This window comes from Streptopelia decaocto, assembly GCF_964273445.1.
Source record: "Streptopelia decaocto genome assembly, chromosome: 6".
In the NCBI taxonomy this organism is placed as follows: domain Eukaryota; kingdom Metazoa; phylum Chordata; class Aves; order Columbiformes; family Columbidae; genus Streptopelia; species Streptopelia decaocto.
The window spans coordinates 43,466,009-43,485,475 of NC_138660.1; the positions used below are offsets into that span (position 1 = coordinate 43,466,009).

Sequence of the window (19,467 nt, forward strand, 5' to 3'; positions counted from 1 at the left end):
TACCAGCACTTACTGGTAGTAAAAGGCTTCCAATATGCAAGGACAGGCGTGCAAAGAGGAGAGGGTGGTATATACTGCTTTTGGAGCTTATGTACAGCGCTTGCATTTCAGTGTTTTTCAGGATGTGCAAAATGAGCTCATGTTTGTGTTTTGCCAGGTTTTCTAAGATGACATAATAGTAATAATAATGACCCAAGTCATCTTGTTTTCAGCTTGCCTGTAAATGTAATGACTTTAGATTAATTTTTAGATATAAACTCATGAAATACAAAGCATTTATGAAAAATAAAATGAAACAACAAATACCTTTCTGAATGGTTATTTCAAAACAGCGTAAGTTTGAGTACCAACAATGTTAATATAGTTCTGAAGTATTTTTAGTGTCATGTATATTGCACAAATAATAAGTATTTTTTCTGTTATTACAGCTTAGACTTTGAAGAATGTGCTCACAAACTGCTGAAGATGGACTTTCCTGAAAGTCAGACTGTAAGCCTCACTTTTTGTTATTTTTTGGTATTAACATTATGAAGAAATAGTACTACGTTAGCATCTAGAATACTTACTTTTGTCCTGGGACCTAGTTTGTATAGCAAGCAGATGAGAGTAATTCCTTACAGCTGTTACTCCTCAAAATGGTCTTACAATCTTTAGAGCAAATAGGCTGACACATATTTCGAAGACATTTGTCTTATACAATTGCTCCTTTCTGCCAGGCAGTTCAAATGTCTGCTCAAAACCAGTTTGAAAAGGTTTGTTGGTTGGACTGTTGAAGGGTTTATCCTGTGACACAAGTACTGTAGTGTGACAATCACTCTTGGAGCGTTGTCTCCAAAAGAACTTGGAGTTGAAGATCATATTTGCAGGCACCTGTAGACTTTGTCAGTAGCCCTTGAAATTTAGCATAGTGCTAAAAGAATTTGTGGTTTTGTTGCTTTCACAGTCCTCTTTTAGTCGAAAACTTTGATGCATAAAAGAAGTAGATCTTATTTCACCACTTGATTTGGTATTTTTGGGATTTGACTTAATATTTGCTGCCAGGTTGTCTTCTTACAATTTTTGTGACTCCATTGCTTGCTGCAAATAAAAATAACCAGAGGTACAGAGATTGATTTCTGTTAATTTTCATATACTTTATGGGGTACTAATTTACTGAATATGAATCCTTTTGTATTACATAATCCATTGATGGCCTTAATTTCTCTCAGATTTGAGAAACTTTATATTTCCCCATCAACCACAAATTAAATAAACATAAATATTACTGTACCCAAAAATGTCCAAATGTGGGTTTTTTCCTGTTGCACTGCAAAAGCAAAAATTGTTGCTCCTAATTTTGTAGGAAAGCTCTTGGAGCAACTCCTGGGTGTAGTTTTGAGACTTGGGAAACTACAGGTAAATTGAATATATATATATGGAACTGTTGGGAATCAATTAAATACAATGCTAACTAGTTTAGAGTCCAGTAGGTTTGTGACTGTTATAGCGGCACTATAATATCTGAAATGTTTCCACTGACTTAAATGTCTCTTTAGAGAACACATGATTGGAAGAGACAAAATACGACCTCCCACTAGCTGCCTAGTCAAGTCTAGACAGTATTATTTTGTTCCCTTAACACCTCATTCCAACAGGTTCTTTCCTATCACTTTATGCTTTGGAAAATGTATAAAATTCACTGAGCATCACAGTTTTAATGAAATTTATTGCATTTTTTGAAAACTACATTTAGATGAATAAGAATTTATGTACTTGAATATTTGAGTTTGTGTTGCTTAGATCATTTATTTTGGTTAGCAACACCACCCTATTAAAAAAAAGAAGAACCTGAGGCGATGTTATGATTCAGATATAATTGCTGTGAATGAGATGCAGAAGTGTTATTTTTGGCATTTAATGTGTGTGTGCAAGTGTATATCTATCTAAGCAGATAAAAATATATCAGCATCAACCTATGATTCAGTACTACTTGTAGGAATTACTACAATTCAAGGTTTCAAACTGCTGTAAGGCTGCATCTTCATATTACATAAGGCATCATCTTTGTGCTGATTTCTTTTTTTTTCCCTAATAATTAGAGTTGCTTTTCCCCCTCACCTTAATCAAAGATGTGAGAGATTTTATTTGATCATTGTATGGACATACAGCTCCTAAAGAGTGTTCATGGGGGCAAAAAGAAAAACAGGGGGGTTCCTGATCAGTGTGAGAGTAGAATGAACAACCAGATACAGACAACAAAATTATTCAAGGAATTTTGGTGTTCAAGTCTGTGTAAGTGGATAAAAAACTGAGCATACTTAACAGGAAATTTCTGTTCGAATTAACTGCCAGTTTCTAAACAAGGAAAATCATCTTTTATTCTTTCAAGCCAATATCTTCTGATTGAAGTCTTTAGTGAATTGAATTCCACTGTCATCAGTATCAAATCAAACCAAATGATTACTTTTTTTGTTGTTGTTTTTAGCCATAAAGCACTTTCTTTGGGTCTGTTTTACTGAAGGCTTCAGCAGCCTCTATTGCAGGATGATGTGTCTTTGTATATAATTTACCTCCACCTTATGATTCAAAGTTTTAACCAGTCTTCAGGAATTTCTGAAATGTTTGCTGAACTCTTGGGTGAATCTTCAAAGTTTGTTATGCTTGTAAGAAAATTGCGATTTAGATTGAGTGTAGGAGAGGCGGCAACGTCATGGTTGGTTGGTTCTTCCAGTGAAAGACCCTGTAGGTAAGAGCTCATTCTCTGTGCCAGATCATACTGTGAATGGATGTTTTCATAAGAAACAGATACTAGTGTTTGACTAAAGCATTGTTTAATGCAGTTTCTATTCCTTAAAAATCAGGTGAAACTTAACATTCTTATTGCAAAATTTTTGTTCAAATTAAGTCTAATTTTACAGTAACTATGTATTTTCCCTCTGAAAGGGTTTCCTTGAAAAAATCATCTTTCTTTAATTCTGTTATTAAGACAATTTTCCACAGGTTTTGAGTAGCGATTTGTCAATAAAATACAATCTAAATTCTGATAAGAATATTCAGAACCTAATAACAGACATGAATGACAGTTTTGAGATTAACATAGTCTTAACGATTTTCTTGCAGGTTAATTTTTCCGGAAATCTTTATGTATGGAGATTTTTGGCATGATTTAGGAGGGCTGAGTTCAGGAATATATTTAGCAGTTTTGATCAGTGGTTGAATGATCAGATTATTGCGTCACGGTAACGGCTGTGCAACACAAGTGTTCGTGTGCTTAATACCAGAAATGGATCTGTTGCACAGCTCTGACTTGCAGAAAGAGGATTAAGGTTCAAATGGATAATCTGTGGAATAGAACAACATAATACTGCTTTTTGGCATTGCAGTTTAGTGCTGGGTACTATGGGGAATGTCAGCAAGCTTTTTTTTATTATATACTAGCCTAAAATGGTTGTGTCCTGACTTGAGGTGAAGACATTTTTCACTTTGCCATGAACTGAACTGAAACTCTGCTTTTTCAGGAGTGAGTGATGCTGTTAAACAGAATCATCCATCTTCTGTTTCCCATCAGATTTGCATGCATTTAATTTTTAGTCTCCAACTGTAGACTTTTCCTTCCTCAAAATACGTATTTCCATCTCCTCATCCTTTGTTTTTTCTTACCATCCATTTTTTGTGTGAAAAGTTTCCATAATAGAGTGTCCTGTTTTTCTTTCTCTAGAAAACACCTTTCCACAGTTTTCTTTCCCAGGTTCACAAAACAGTATTTGTTTCCAGCTTTCCAGTTTCTCTTTGTTTTCCTTGACTCTTTTTCTTCTTCATTTTTGCTCCAGGATTCTAGACATATATCTGCTTCTTGTACCTGGACCTTGTCTTAAACTGTTCTGATTACACTTGATCTGTTTCTCACCCTTCTTAATCTGTTTTTCAATGACTCTAACATCTTCAATGTTGTCTTCTCATCAAAGGCCCCTTCTTCAGTCATTAAAAATTAAATCTTAAAAAATGTATTATTTCCTTCTGTATTTTATTAATATTTGATAGATATAAGCAATGTGCTTTCTTGTTTCTCTATCTTCATCTTTTTTTTGTAAGCTTGCAGGTTTCTTTTGTTTCCATTTTGGCATGTCATAGTTACCTTAAATAAGCAAAAGTGTTATTCCTCTGTGGTTGTACATTGCCTGTTTAATATAAATGTTGGGAAGGCATTTCCAAATTTTTTGTCACAAACTTTCTTCCCAATCCTTTTTCATGCTGTATCTTCCATATGACAGATTTTCAGGATCCCCTGTGCTTGTTCTACCACTCTTTCTCAACAAAAAACAAACAAAAAACTTTTCCCCTTTTCTATTATGAGAATTTTCCTTAAATCTATTGCTAAAAGCCTAAAGTTAATTTTGTTTTTCCTGTTACTCTGTTTCTTACTACTTCAGCAGATTAAATGGTATCTGTGTCTTCCCGCTTCTGTATTATTATTATTAGCCCCCTTTGTTTCCAGTCTCTCTTCTGAATTCTTGCCCTGGTATGAAAGCCTTGTAAACTTCACTTCTTTGCTCTCTGTTGTGCTGATATCCATCCCCACTGGAGGAGCAGGTTCCAAGTGGACTCTTGCTAACCTGGCATCCCTCTGCTGCCTTTAGTTCAGATCTGTCAATCTTGTTAGTCAAATATGAAGATAATTTCATGCATCTCCTGTGCTCTGGGACTCTCTTGTTCCCTTGTACTCTTCCATGTGGATTCTTAAGCTTTAACGAAGGGACTTATTGCTTTTTTTGTTGATTTGACTCACTTTGGTATCTTAGTTCTGTTTTTCTGCATTAGGTGGTAGTATTTAAGTATGTCAGATGCTCAGAATTTAATTCTTATGTGTTGATTTCTGATTATTTTTTTAAGGAAAAAAAGAAATTCAAATAGTTGAAATTCTTTCTTCTCACAATAAACTTCATAGGAGGAGGCTTGCTTTTCTTGTTATTTAGACCCAACCGGAGCCTGTAGATCAAAAGTTGAAAAAGTTTGTGAGCAGCTATTCTGAACAAGCCTTCGAGCTGCTTCTTTGGGCATATGTTCAGTCTTGACGGTGCACACTACTTCCCTTTTTTTAAAAAGTACTGTTATAAACTACTGTTATTATCTGTGTTAAAGCTCCATTAATCCCACACATTACCAAAGGAGAAAATTTAAAGAAATTAAAACTCTAGTTAGAGGAGTAGGGTATTACTGGTTGTTCTGAGCTATGAGGAAAGCAAACAAACAAGCCCAACGAAAATGTCAAATAGGCTTTTTACTTTATGCTTTCCTTTAACAGTTGTTTGGGTTTTTTTTTGCCTCTGTTCTTAGAGGAGTTAATTTCAGTTCTTGATGTTTTTAGTTGAAAGAAAAGGAGGACTAATTTCACATAATTCCACTTTCATATTATTTTAAACCAACCTGTGTCCTTTACTAGGTTTGCTTCCAGCAAATCAATTCCAGCAAATCAATTCCTCATATGATTGTAGAAACCAAGTGCTTGTGTTGACAGTTCTATATTTTAAGAAGCTACATGAGCTTACAGGGTGGGGATGTCTCATGGTTGCTTCAGCCCATGTGTGCGATCGAGGGACCAGAGCTGTGGGGTGGTAAGGAGCTCCCAGCCAGGGGGAGCAGAAGGCAGCTCCTCAGTTGTGCTCCTAGTTAAATGCAAGTCTTAAAGAAAATAAATAGCAAAACATAAGGGAAGGAATGGGGCGGGGGGGGGGGGGGCGGGCAGGAAATTACTAACTGTGAAAAGGAGCCTGTGATTGGAAGGGAGGGATAAAGTTGCTTTAGCTCTTCTATCTGCAGTGAACATAGCCTTTGTGTGAAGCTGAGAGAGCACAGAGTGGGCAGTGTGTGCTCAGGTGTTTTCAAAATGGTAAAGCTAGTCTGTTTTGTTTTGGTTTTTTTCTGTCTTGTTTACCCTTTAGCATCTTTGAATATATGATGATACTTGCCATGTGAAGTTGAGCCATGGTCCATTTAAACCATTATTGTGTTTGGATAAAAGGTAGTAGGAAATGTTTAGGGAGAGCTGTAAGATCTGCAGTATATTTAGAGGCTGTCTTAGCAGTTTTGGGAAGTGCCATTTTTTTTCCATAATACAATAATGGATTAAAGGGTGTTCAAAAGATCATTCACCATCTGTATGGTATGTCAGGTATTTTTCGAAGCACTTTACTTCATGATTGGACAGCTACACATACGTTCTTAACTACGCTGAACAGTCAGGCGTTGAGCACTATATGGGAACTGCTGAACAGTGCAGTAATACATTGCCTGTTAAACTGGGACACAAATTCATTGCATTCTTTAAAGCATATGATGGACTGAAAAACCCGGGCTTTTCCTGCCATAAACATCACCAGAAGTTTTACCAGTGGGAGTACAGAAGTGAGTTAATTAACCTTTAAAACTATAAATGAAGCTAGAATTGCTATGTGAACTTGTCACATCTGAAAAAATAATTAGATCCTTTTAAAGTTTGTCAATTTTTAATCTGATAAACAGTTACTCTCAACATAACCTTGAGTTACTTTGGTCTAGCAAGAAAGTCTTTGTGGGCGAATCCATTTTCATTTGTGTGGTAATTCAAGATAGCCTCCTAGAAATCATGGTAATATTTAATTAAAATGTTAAAATATTTAATTACTGTAAACCACAGGGGATACCAATGTTGTAATTGCATTTAAGATGGGAAAGAAAAGTAATTTGTTTTTCAGGTCTTGCTGACAATATTAGCAGTGGCATCAGCACTTTACCCTTTTTATTGTTTAAAAACTGATTAACTGCAGCATTACTGTAAAACAGGATAATATAAAAAGTTAATATGCATTTTAATACATCACACTAATGCAATGTGACAGTGTTGAAAGGAAAACCTTTAAACATAGCTGTAACTTTGATATGTTACTGCCTTGTGATTTGGAGGGGGTATTTTTTTCTTGTTGAATGTGATTGGCCTTTTATTTGTTTTGAGCTTTTGTCATGGGCAAAATGTTTCTTTTCAGAATACATGCTTGGAAGAGTGGTACAAGTGGGAAAATATGAAATCTTATGTTACAGTAAACTGATATAAGATATAAAGAGAACGAAATGCTTGAAATTATCCTTTTTTTAATGAGAGTTTTATTATTAAAGAGAAATTTAAACTAATTGTGAAAGATAAGTGATTGACAGCCTAAAAGTGATTTGGGAATGTCATAAATTGGAGTTGGTCTTAGGAGAAAATAATAATAACAGTTTTTAAAAAGTTAATAGGGTAAAAGTGCAGTCCTGTTTAAGTACTATGTATTTCATGGCTCTTCATTTATATAACAATGTTTTCCTCATTTGTCTTAATAAATGTTTCAAGATGTGCCCTAAACCAGTTCATAGCTGCATTACAATCCATAGCTTACATAGCAGGTCAGAGGAATAAGTTTGTGTTTAATCTGGTGTGTGCTCACTGACCTCACACTCTGCTCTTGGCAGAAGAAGAAATTTGAATAGCAAAAGTTCATATTCATGCCCCAGATAATTTCTAAAACATGAGCAACTTAGAAAACTACTGATGTTACCAATGAAGTTTTATGTAAATGCTCTTGTTTCAAATCTTGAGTCCATGTAAAGGTTTTCTTCAATATTTTGATACGTAGTAATAATGGCGGTTGCTGCTACAGTGAATTTACCTAGAGAATGTATTTTTTTTTCTTAAACCAGAAAGAACTCTGCAATATGATACTTGACTGCTGTGCTCAGCAAAGAACTTATGAGAAATTCTTTGGATTGCTGGCAGGGGTGAGTTCTGTTTTCAGATTTTACAGTTTATGGTAGATAACTTCATTGGTTTACTCTTTTTGTGTGCCAAACTTAAGTTTTAATGGATAAATAAAACTAATAGGTTTTTATCATTCCAAAAATGGTTATATTAGTTGATTAGTTGTATTAGTGGACTGAATTAACATTTTGATTGTAACAAGCATAGTGAATGCAGAATCAGAGAGCTCATTTTCTCTTTATATTGTTGCTTCTTTTTGCTTCCTTCTTTTCTCATTATGTTAGAACAATATATCAGTGGCAAAGGAATGGTACTAAAAAGAAGTAAAAGTATTATGAGTTAACAGAAAATATCACTTTTATAGTGCTAAAGGTTGATTTTGGAGACTCTTGTCTTTGTACCACTTCGTTCAAAGCATCTTAGTAGTTTTTATTTAGAGCACAAGACTGTGACTATTTACTGTCGCAGGGTTGTGGTGGTTTTGTTTGTTTTTCACTGAACAGCTGGTTCTTTGGTTTTGTGTAACTAATTGCTAATTTAGTTGCAGTTATTTGTTAGTTAATTTTCTGTATGTGTGATATTGACTTATCTGACTAGTTAAGATAAAATATTTGTCTTCTCAAGGAAGCACTTTATTCTGAAAGGGAGTGGTTTTTTTCGTTTTTGTTTTTTATCTAGTATTTGAGGAAATACTTCTGCTGACAGTCAGTTACCAAGTACTAACCACATGAATCTACACATTCAGGAGAATATAAACATTAATTTCCATGTGCTTTGGAATGTTTACGTCTGGAATCTGTTCCCTCTTGACTGTGTTCCCTGCTGCCTCTCTAAATAGTAATTCAATGTTGTCATGAAAAAAGTGACATTTGGGGTTAAATCAGGTGAAAATATTGGATGTACGAAAGTTAGGGAAATTTCAGGATAATTTGCTGTAGTTCAAAATTGATAATTACTACTTTGCAATGCAGATGAGTTTCTTGTTCTGACAAACTGCTGAAAGCAATAAAATGTATCCATTTGAAGGTATTTTCTTCTCCAAGGGTTATTTAAAAGGAAATTCTTCTGTAAATATATTGAATTGTATTTTGTACAATTGTATACAATTGTACATTGTATACAATTGTACAATTGTATATTGTATTGTAAATATTTGCACCATTATCTCACCTACATATAGGTTATTTGCATGTTTAATCTATTGTTTAATCTGGTTATTTAAATTGTACAATGTTGTCTTAGCGTTTCTGCATGTTAAAAAAAGAATATATGGAATCCTTTGAAGCTATTTTCAAAGAACAATATGATACCATTCATCGTTTGGAAACGAACAAACTGAGAAATGTTGCCAAGATGTTTGCTCATCTACTGTACACCGATGCAATTCCCTGGAGCGTAAGTAAAAAATTGTCCTAGATTTCAATAATTAATCTCCAGTATTCAGAAATAATATATTAGGTTTAGTATTTATTCTGCGATTTGGAACTACTTGTATTTGTAGCAAACTGGATTATTTTAAGTATCTTCTCAGACACTGTTGAACAATTCTGTGTCACCCTCATCTTCTCATTCTGCCCCTATGTATCATCATCCTCCCTTCCCTATTCATGAATAGTTAATTTAAGCTGTTATTTTATGGAACTCAGCTGGAATTGGTCAATTAAAATGTACTTTTTAAAAAATAATTTTGACATTTTAATCAGTGATCTAAATAGCAAAACTGTTTTTAGAAACAAACCTAAAAAAACTTTTAAAATTATATTTTACATGAAACTTTTAATTTCATATATATTGTAAGATTAAAAATTGCTGCTGTTTTGTGATTTAAGTGCCAAATAAATAAAAGCAATGTTGCATTCTGAGACACATAGTGTAACATTAAAAATAAAAATAAAGAAATAAATATCAATGTAACATCTCTTGTCACACAGTTTTATTCTTGTTTCACAGTCTAGTCTAATTGTCATTCTTCAAGCACACACAAGTCAGTCCAAATCTCTTTAGAACTTAAGTCCCAAATCTTTGACTTGCCAGAAGTTCCCAGACCTGATGTTCTCTTATGGAACTTTCCTGGGTAAAATAAATCCTTGAAGAATTACTGGCATAAGTATGATCAGAAACTGAACCTAGGTGGTAGAAAAGAATTTCTGAGGAGGAAAATCTTGACTAGGAATTGCATAGTTTATGTTCTTGTGGAGGGAGAAAAGGGTTTTTTTCTGTTTATTTCAGGAGGACTAAAGTTTTAAACATACATTCTTTTATTTATCTTAAAATTTAAAAACCTTTTCTAAATATTTTTCCAAATGTTTTCAGGTCCTTGAATGTATAATACTGAGTGAAGAAACTACCACATCCTCCAGTAGAATTTTTGTCAAAATATTCTTTCAAGAGCTCAGTGAATATATGGGACTTCCTAATCTAAATGCAAGATTAAAAGATGAGTAAGTTGAAAATTTATTTTCAAAACTGTAAAGTTAAATAGATTCTTTATCTGAAGAAGTGCAGATAAGAACTCTCTTTTCAAATTCAACTAAAAAACAGTTCTGTAGCTGCAGTACCTCAAGAATAAGTTCATGTATAGATTTAGTTATTGGAAAGAGTCCCATTAAGCTGAGTGTGTAACCATCAATTTGTGTTTGAGTATGTGCCTATTTGCAAGATGTATTTCTTTTTTCCCAATGATAGTCCAGCTTGTATAAGAATTTTCCAAGTAAAAGTCTATTTTTATTTCCTGTCAGCTGTTTAGCTGCATAATAAATGTTACGGTGGCTTCTTTTTCTGACAAAACTTAGGAAAGCTTATTAATAGTTTTGTGCTTTTTTTCTAGGATCAGTTGCTTGTCCTTAATATAAGATACACATTCTTTTAAGCCTGTATGTGATTTAATGCATAGCATTCTGACAATGTTCCTTTCAGTTGCCTGAGGTGTTTCCTATAAGTTGGGATTTCTTTGATGTATGAAGAAGAATTTAGTAGATGCTTTATCTCATGTAAACTTTAACTTGAAACTACTTTAGGGCCTTGTTTGGTGGTATTTCAGTATAAGTACGTAGAGCTTAGAACTTCTTGGTCAACAAATGTTATCCTTTCCTATCACAGGCTACTGCAATTTCACAAGTCTCTTCAGGGCTTCACAAATTCAGGCTTTCTGTTGTCATAATCTGACATTATGTAATTTTTTTGTGTGTGAAGTTTGTTTCCATGAAAGAACAAGTTTTTAAATAGCATTTTGATCAGATACATCACAGGTATGAAGCATGAAGTATTGTAAAATGCATGAAGGGAAAACTTTTGCTGTCCTAGAGGATCCATACATGTTTTTGTTGGTGTTTTTTTTTTTTTTCAGTTTTAGTGTCAATGAGAAATAGTGCTAAGTTGGCATGGTGTTTAATTTAGATTTTTCTTTTCATCAGAACATTGCATCCATTCTTTGAGGGATTATTGCCTCGGGATAACCCAAGAAACACCCGCTTCGCCATCAATTTCTTCACTTCTATTGGCCTTGGAGGACTAACGTGAGGAACAGTTTTCTGATTTGATATTTGCTTTCCTTCTTTCCCACCTTGCCCCCATCAAAAAAAAAAAAACAAAACCAACCAAACAAAAAAAACATAACACACCTTTTTTTTCCTTTGATTAGGGATGAATTGCGGGAGCATCTTAAAAATGCACCAAAGATGATAATGACACAGAAACAAGATGTTGAGTCATCAGATTCCTCATCGTCTTCAGAAACAGACTCTTCTTCAGATTCGGATTCTGAAAGCAGCAGCAGCAGCAGCTCAGATTCATCCAGCAGCAGTGACTCCTCATCTAGCAGTGACAACAGCAGTGACTCAGGTACTTAAACACTAGCTGTAACTATTTACTTCTCTTATATTTATATAATAGGTATAGAAGTAAATTAAAAATACCTGTTTATTTCTATATAAACTTGGTTTGAGGAAAAACTAGCTATGGACAGTGTTAGTTCCTCTGCTTTAAAAACTGGTCATTTTTTTAAAACTTACAAGTTTTAAAATATTAAATATTTCTCATGGAAATTTATTTTAGAATTTAGAAAAACTGAGTTCCATTTTTAGAGACCTAAATATCTGAGGGACACTGTTTTGTAGATTACTTTTTTTACACAGTTGATACCTGTTGCACAGCACTATTACTTCAGCTTAGTGGAGGATGGAGGGATTAGAGTCATTCCCTATTCTTGTCTCTGGGATGTTTACTAGAGAACTGTAGAGTCTGATTTCTATGACTCTTTTAGCCTGGCTTGGTACTACTTGAGTCCTTCCCTGTAAATATGTGTGTCTTCGTGGGTCAGAAGTTGCATTGTTCAGTTCTAGCAACGTGTTTAAATTTTAATCTCTGAGTCTCCGTTTCTAATTCTTCTTCCCCAGGAAGAGTTTGTGTGTGTGGTGCTATAGTTGAGGTTCTTGTCTGTAGAAAAATCTCCAAGGAATAATTAGCTTTTGCTGACAACTTAGTATTTCATAGTTTTATGCATTATAATTAGTGTTTAGCATCTTACACTATCCTGCTGATGCAGAACCTTCTATTTGACAGGAATTGTCATAAACATTGCTTAACCTATAAAGCACATGCTGGCGTGAGTTAGTGTGTGCAGTCTGCCCCACTGTATATAACATGAGCAGATGATAACACAGCATGACTTCTTACAGTACAGAAGCTTGCTGATTCAAAATTAATTTGATTTATTGCATGCCTTTGAAATGAAAATGTTGGTTAATAAAATAAAAGTAGTATGAACTGCTCATGCTTTGGACGTACATTTTTGTTCTCCATTGCAATCTCACTGTCCAAAGTCGGCTTTGTGTGTCATCGCGTTAATTGCATTAGTGACGACAAAGCACTAGAGGACGACACAATTAAATGGGGTTAGAGAAGGTGTCGGTTCAGCAAAGAGCCAGATGGCTCCTGCATCGACAGCTGCAGCTTTGCTGAGCTGCTTGGTAGGAACCACAGAGGTACGTCTTTAGTGACAAACTGACTGAGTCTGCAGTCTTCTCAAATGACCACTTTTATTTTTGTAAATTTAGGACCTTCCCTTTTACTACTTGGTCTTTCTTCATTTGGGAACACATTATTTAAAACTTTCATTTTGATATCTTTGCAGCCTGGTTTCACTTTTTTATCTGGTTCCGGTGTACTTAAATGCAGTGATTAGAACATTAATTGGAGAGAACTATATTTATTGGTAAATTTGATTGAGGTCCATTATTGGTTATAATTTCAAGTCTTCCTGTGTTTGCATCTTTTTAAATTTTTAAAATAACTTGGTAGAGTTGGAAGGCAGTTTTCGGAGTAACGTGCTACAGTGTTTCACAGTGCAGTGTATAAGAGAAAAGAAAAAAACCCCTGCTGATTAGAAATTGAGCATACACCTAAATTAGACATGACTGTCTTATGGACAGTTAATGTGTGGAACTTCACCAGCCAGCTCAGTTTAGCACTGCTCTGGAGAGGTAATTCCAATCAAAACAGGTCCCGCAGGGAACAAAATTTGTCTGTTATCAAAGCAGCTTGTTCCTTTGTATTTACTTTCTTGGGTCTTTTTCTGCATTCTGGTGAATGTAAAATAATAGGGAAAACACTGTTTAAGAAAGTTAATGTATTAAAACCTATCTGAATTGATCCATCATCTCATTTTATCAGAATGCCAGGAAGCCTTAATTCAGACATGAAACTAGCCATCTGCTGTACAACTCAGATATTTGTTGCACTATTCAATCTGTTTATGGCTGTGGTATTTTCAAAAGGTGATTAGAAACAGGTGATATGATTCTATAGTTCATACAATAAGGTTAATTTAATGGTTATTCTAAATGGCTGTTACAGATAAATACTGTCAAGTGAAATCTAATGGTCCTTTATAAAGAGCAAACAGGAACAGTAAGTCCTCTTCCACTGAGAAGAGCACTGAAGTATATTTAGAAATACAGAAGTTAGTTTTAATCTTAAATTGTTGACAGAGCTATCACTATTTTTCCTGAAAATGAGCCAGAGGGCCATTGTAATGTTGCTGTGGTACCACTATCTCAAGCTGTTTCAGCATGCCTCTGTTTCCTCATAGGATAGTGTTGGAGATTTTTTTTTTCCCCATCTGCTGTTTTTAATCTCCATTGACTGATAAGCTTTTCCAGGAAGTAATAAAAAAAGTAAATGATTTTGAGAGACTGGATGGTCTGAGAAAGGTGATCTTTCTAAAAAAATTTATGAGATGATGATGTTACAGTCTATGCCTGTTCCTGTAGTATCAGGTCCACAAGGGGATGCTGGGTAGAGGCTCTCAGAAGTCAGGCATCACTTGCACACAGCTAAGGGCTGCCAGCCCTGCTGATGGATACTTGCGAGTGGCAGCCACACCTGTACAAATGGGAGTTGTTCCCACTTCAGCAGTTAGCAGAGGGGAACGGGGGAAAAGCAAGGTCATTGGAGTTTTGTCAGTACATAAATTTTACATCTTTTCAAATATGAAAGTATATCTTACATAACCAAAAAATTCTTGGATGGGCAGGTTTGCAGATCTCATGTCAGCTTCCTATTTAGTGAGTTGCTCTATTTTGACAATGATGCAACTACTTAGTGATATGTTGCATTCAAGTGCAGGTTTGCTGGAGTGTCTTTGTAAGTTGAGGAAGAAGTTTTGTTTTGGATTGAGCTACCTCGTGTTCTTGATACCTGTATTGGCATTGTAAATGGGATGAAATGCAGAAGGCTGTTCCCTAATTTCTTATTAGTATGCTCTTAAGGTTTGGGGCTGATGTGTTGTGACCTTGCTTTTTGTTAACGTGAGGTTCGTGTGTTAATGGCAGTGGAGTTACTGAGAAATACTGAAGCTTAGAAGAAAATTGGAGAGTAGTCTTGGGCTTGATAGTTTACACTTCTATAAAGAATTTATCTTTAAATAAAATAAAAAGCCTTTAGCACAGACAGCTGTTTAAAAATAATCACTATCTGCCCAATTAAAGAATGAGTGAAATGTCTACCATTGCGTGAGACATTCAGCTCGGAGGGGACGGGAAGCAACAAGATCAGAGCTCATTATTTTGAAACCTTTGTCCAGATACGTAACCCACAAGTGTTTCCTGACAAAAAATAAGTCCCTAGAACTTATGTAGTTTAGCAAGTCAAATGTAATAAATTAAAACGCAACCTTATTGCCATAATTTGTTATAATTTCAGATGTTCCTAAAGCCAAAAGAAAGAGAATGCAAAAGAAAAATAAAGAATCTGAGAAAGTTTCCAGGAAAAAACAAGAAAGAAGAAGGAAATCACTTGAAAAGAAAATGGGAAGGAGGCAGCAAGAGGAAAGAAGTGATACTGAGAGCAAATCAGAAAGAAATCACCGAAATGTGAGAGAATCACGCAGGAGAGATGATGTATCAAAATATCATCACAGAGATGAGTCCAATGGCAGAGACAGTTACCATAGTGGAAAGGATAGGAACCACGAAAGAAGTAAGGATCTAGAAAACAAACACAGTAATTCAAAACCGAAGAAAGCAGAGCGGAGAGCTTCTCTGTCTGATGATGAAAATTACAGACACTGGAGCAAAGATAACGGACATCGCAGTAGAAAAAGAGAGCGATCAAAATCCAGAGAAAGATCAAAATCCAGAGAGAGAATCCATAATAATTCAAGTCCAAGAGAGGATGATCGAGATGACAGATACAGAAATGGTTCAGAGAAACACCGAGAGAAGCACAACCGTTATTCTGACCAGTACAGAGAATCCAGAAAGAATGAAGACAGGCAAAAGGAGAATTCTCCACACAGACGAAAATAATACTTAACAAGAGTTTGAACTAAATGTGCGTTTTTGAGCTGTTAAAACTGTATTTTAAAACCTATTATGGAACTTTCTTTAAAAAAAAAATGATTTTGTACAAAGTTATAGTTTGCATTTGTAAATTTTATCAGACTTTTTTCAAATTTTCTGTACCTCTTTTTTTATAACTATTGCATTGCGTTTTTCTGTTAAAGTCTTCCTTTGGAAAGACAAAGCTGTTTATTTTGTGAATAAAACTGTTAAGATCTCAGCAAAGTGGGTGTTCTTGTCACTTGGAGTATTTGGAATTGTAACTTTATAGTCTAAAAACAATTGGTTTCTAACTTTGCTTGTTAATTGAAAGTCAGTACTGAGGCTAGGGTGATAACTGTAAAATTTTCAGATTACAATGTGAATGTTATATGAGAAATCTCTATAGAAATTTTCAAACATCAGGACAAGCGCTTCAGGCATTCTGTAGCTGTATATTCTTTCCACTTTGCCAACGTGAGAGCAAGTTTGACCAAAATTTTCAGGAAATGCTTCAGTTGATTTTGTTTCTTCAAGAGTTAAAAATTGGAAAAGCACTAGCTCAGCTTTAAATGTCACATTTGAAATTGTGTCAACTTGTTCTGTTACTTTTCACAATGTTTTTTAATATTGTAACATCCTGAGCTAGTTACACTTGTGATCTTGGAGACAGGGGAAAAAAGTTGGGTTGGCTTTTTGTGGGGGGTGGTGAGGTTTTTTTTTTTTTTTCAACTGTTTTTTATTTTGGAGTCATAGGTTTCAACTCCATACTTACAAAAGGTGTGTTTGAGGAATATCTTTCCCAATATATAAAAAAATAAGAAATTTAAATACGAGGTGTTTCAAATCTTTTTAGACGTTTTAACTACATGGCTTGAAGTGCTCAGGTTTATTGGAAGCAACTTTATCACAAAAAATTCAGTTGCTGCAGCAGTTAATAATGTAAGTTGTTCTGCCTGGAGTCATTTGAAGCAACTATCTCAACATTTGTTGTAAGAGTAATGAATCAAAATAATCTGGTTAAGACTCTGAATCTTATTAGTAACTAGAGAAAATTTTGAAAGCCCTTCAGAATAGTGTAGGAAAGACAGAGGTGATAGTTGAATTTACGTGATGATTGATGCCATAAGACTTTTTTTTTCGTTGTGAAATGAACACAATTGCTGGGCATATGAGAACTGTCACATTTCATGTGTAATCATGTTTCATCTTGTATAAGGCATAGAAAATGTATTTGAGCTGTTTTATAACAGCAAATACAACAATTCCTAAGGAAACAGATCAGTTTTCCCTAAATCTTGTCACAACATTTTTCTAAGAAAAATGTAACATTTAAAAAAAAAAAAAATCTGTATTTACAGAATTTATTTCTGCAAGCTTTCATGTAATACAACATTTTGGTCAGAAACATTTGCATGGAAAATGAATTCATATTGCGGATTAAAAACAAGGTTTCTACTTGTTATACCACACAGCTAAAAAATGCTTTAGTGGCATCAAGAGCTATATGTTGCTTAAACTGTAGGGGTTTTTTTTGTCCAATGCACTTCTCATTTTCAAAATGATTTGTGCATTTGACAGTGTGTGTTAACTCCAGGAAAGCTTCAGTTGAAATAATGCTTTCTAAAAAGAATTCTGCTGATAATTGTTATGCTTCCTTGATAACTACCTATGAATTTTCTTGAAAATTACCTGTACTTCGTAATGGTTTAATTGTACAAACTTCATTTATCTAGACTAATACTTCCCTTACTATGTTATGGGCTTAATAGCAGAAATTTCATTAACCCATAACTTTAGAGACATTTTGTTCAAGTTTAAAAGCTTGTTAATGACATCTTTAATAAACAGAAATACATTAAAATGATATATGTGAAAACAAGACATTTATTAAAAAATAAAGCATTTGATCTCAGACATGCTGATCAGGAAATGCCACCTTAAACGTCTGCAATTTTGTTATTTCATAGTACCTGATAAAAACGTGCTGTTTGGCAAAAGAAGGTGGAGGGTAAGATTAGGACTTGAGCTGGGGTCTTAGATGTATATGCAATCTCTTGGTGGTGGTGAGTTTTTTTTAATTCCCAGAAATATTAATAGATATTTAGTAGAATGACCTTTTAAAAATAGCTGTTATTTTTACTGTTATTCCTATGAGCAGGTTAATGTTTGCTTGGAGCAGTAAGGCAATGGGCAGCCGCTCCGATGTGTGGACAGGAACAGGCAGGATGGTTGTGCTGTGACAGTGGAAGAGTCCCCAGCCCAGGGCCGGTACTGGCACTGGTCAGCAGCACTGAGTGTGTTCCAGCTCTGAGCTGGCTGGTGACTGAGAACCCGCTGAGCCAGAGGCATTATGTTCTGCCTGATCACTTTCGTTTTCCGCTTCCTGATGTGTTTTCTGGATAATGGTTTATAGTTGTTTCCTGCTTGCCATCTTGTGCATGATTTTTATAGACCTGTATATTCTTTGCCATTTCTTTTCCAGAAGTTAAAATTCACCTCTCCTTGTGTGGTACTGTTCTGTAGCCCTGATGAGTCCTCCTGCCTCTTGTTTGCTTATTTATTTTACTGTAATTTTTATAAGGGGAAAGTAGTCAAAATGGTATGTAGTATTCAAAACTGCAGGAGTTGCACAACAATGTGTTTTGGGGGTAGGTTTTTCAGTCCATCCTCTCAATTGCTGGAGAATTGAATGATCTGCAGTGACCCTGGGCTTTCTCTCCTCAGCAGTCACAGTTAATTGTAGATCATGCATGGTAACGAAGTAACTCCTACATCTTGTCTGTGATCAAAACTGGAGCTCCAGGTTGTGTTTTGAATAGCAGTTGTGACTGAAAGACTTCAAGAAGTGAAGGTTCTATGATATTCTTCTCTCTTTTGCTCAATCATTGTTGGTTAAAAGCATGGTTGAAACAGCCCAGCCTTAGCTTTCTGCAGTTGGGTCTGGATATGACTTTGATAGACCTCTGCTGTCAGAAGTCACCTGATGTAGGTACCTCTGGCTTGTGTTGAGGTAAGACCTCGGCTGCCTCTCAGATAAAATAAATACTAAGCTGCTTTGGTCTTACTGAACTGCAAGTTTCAAATACAAGTGCTCCTGACTCAGAAGAATGAAAATGTGATGTCAGAGGAAATAAATGTGCTGTTTATCTGCCTTATTGTGAGCAACCTACACCAGTGGACTTAAAAGCGTGTGATGAGTGTGGGTGTTCATAGCAATGCAGTGTTGGGCACTGGGGCCTTGGTTTCTGCGGTGTGTTTGAACATAGAACTGTCCTGAGCTTCTGGGGTTGGCTCCCAGTCCCTGGTGCTGGTCACTGTTCAGGTGTGAGCTGCTGCTGAGCGAGGCTGCGAGCGCTCACTGCCTGTGCCTGCTGGGGGGACAGCTGCTGGAGAGACTTCAGCTCAGCTGGTCTGAGCCGCTGTGAACCCAAAAGACTTTTGGGAAGGAGCTTGTGATGATCTGTTCTGATCTTGTATGCTTAAAATTTACCTTTCAAAAGTGGTTGTAGTATCCAAGTCCATAGATAGAGTGAGACTGCATCCCATTTGCTAGGGCTCCCTGGATGAGTTTCTGAACTTTCTCATGGTGTTGGCTTTAGGAGTTGTGGAGATGAGCTGCTGACTCACCCAGTGAATTCACCATCCCTGTAGGAATAAATCTTGACTGAAGTGTTTGTGGTATTTGTAAGAACCATAGTTACGTTCTGTAACCGTAACTTTATTTGGAGCAAGGTCTGTGAAGCTTGGTTATTCATACACTCAAATCTGAAGAATGTTTTTTGGGAAAAAGAAAAAAAAAATACTACCATTTAGGCCATCTTTTTATATAAATCACCGAAATATGATCTCCAGTATGAGACCAGTTAGGTACATTTCGGACAAAACTGTCCACTTTGTTAA

General features: G+C 35.4%; 1 protein-coding gene across 4 annotated transcripts in view; it reads left to right on the forward strand.

Annotated features, from left to right (window-relative positions):
- Positions 1–17,441, forward strand: part of CWC22 (CWC22 spliceosome associated protein homolog) — a 29,600-nt gene extending 12,159 nt beyond the window's left edge. For 3 of the 4 annotated variants that reach the window (XM_082056809.1, XM_082056811.1, XM_082056810.1), the window contains exons 14-20: positions 429–489; positions 7,690–7,767; positions 8,990–9,142; positions 10,061–10,188; positions 11,161–11,262; positions 11,388–11,587; positions 14,948–17,441. In XM_082056809.1, coding sequence (XP_081912935.1) covers positions 429–489; positions 7,690–7,767; positions 8,990–9,142; positions 10,061–10,188; positions 11,161–11,262; positions 11,388–11,587; positions 14,948–15,552 — 1,327 coding nt within the window. In that variant the 3' untranslated portion in view covers positions 15,553–17,441. The remainder of the gene's footprint in view (positions 1–428; positions 490–7,689; positions 7,768–8,989; positions 9,143–10,060; positions 10,189–11,160; positions 11,263–11,387; positions 11,588–14,947) is intronic. The other variant, XR_014184460.1, reaches the window with a different exon arrangement.
- The last annotated feature ends 2,026 nt before the right edge of the window (positions 17,442–19,467 follow it).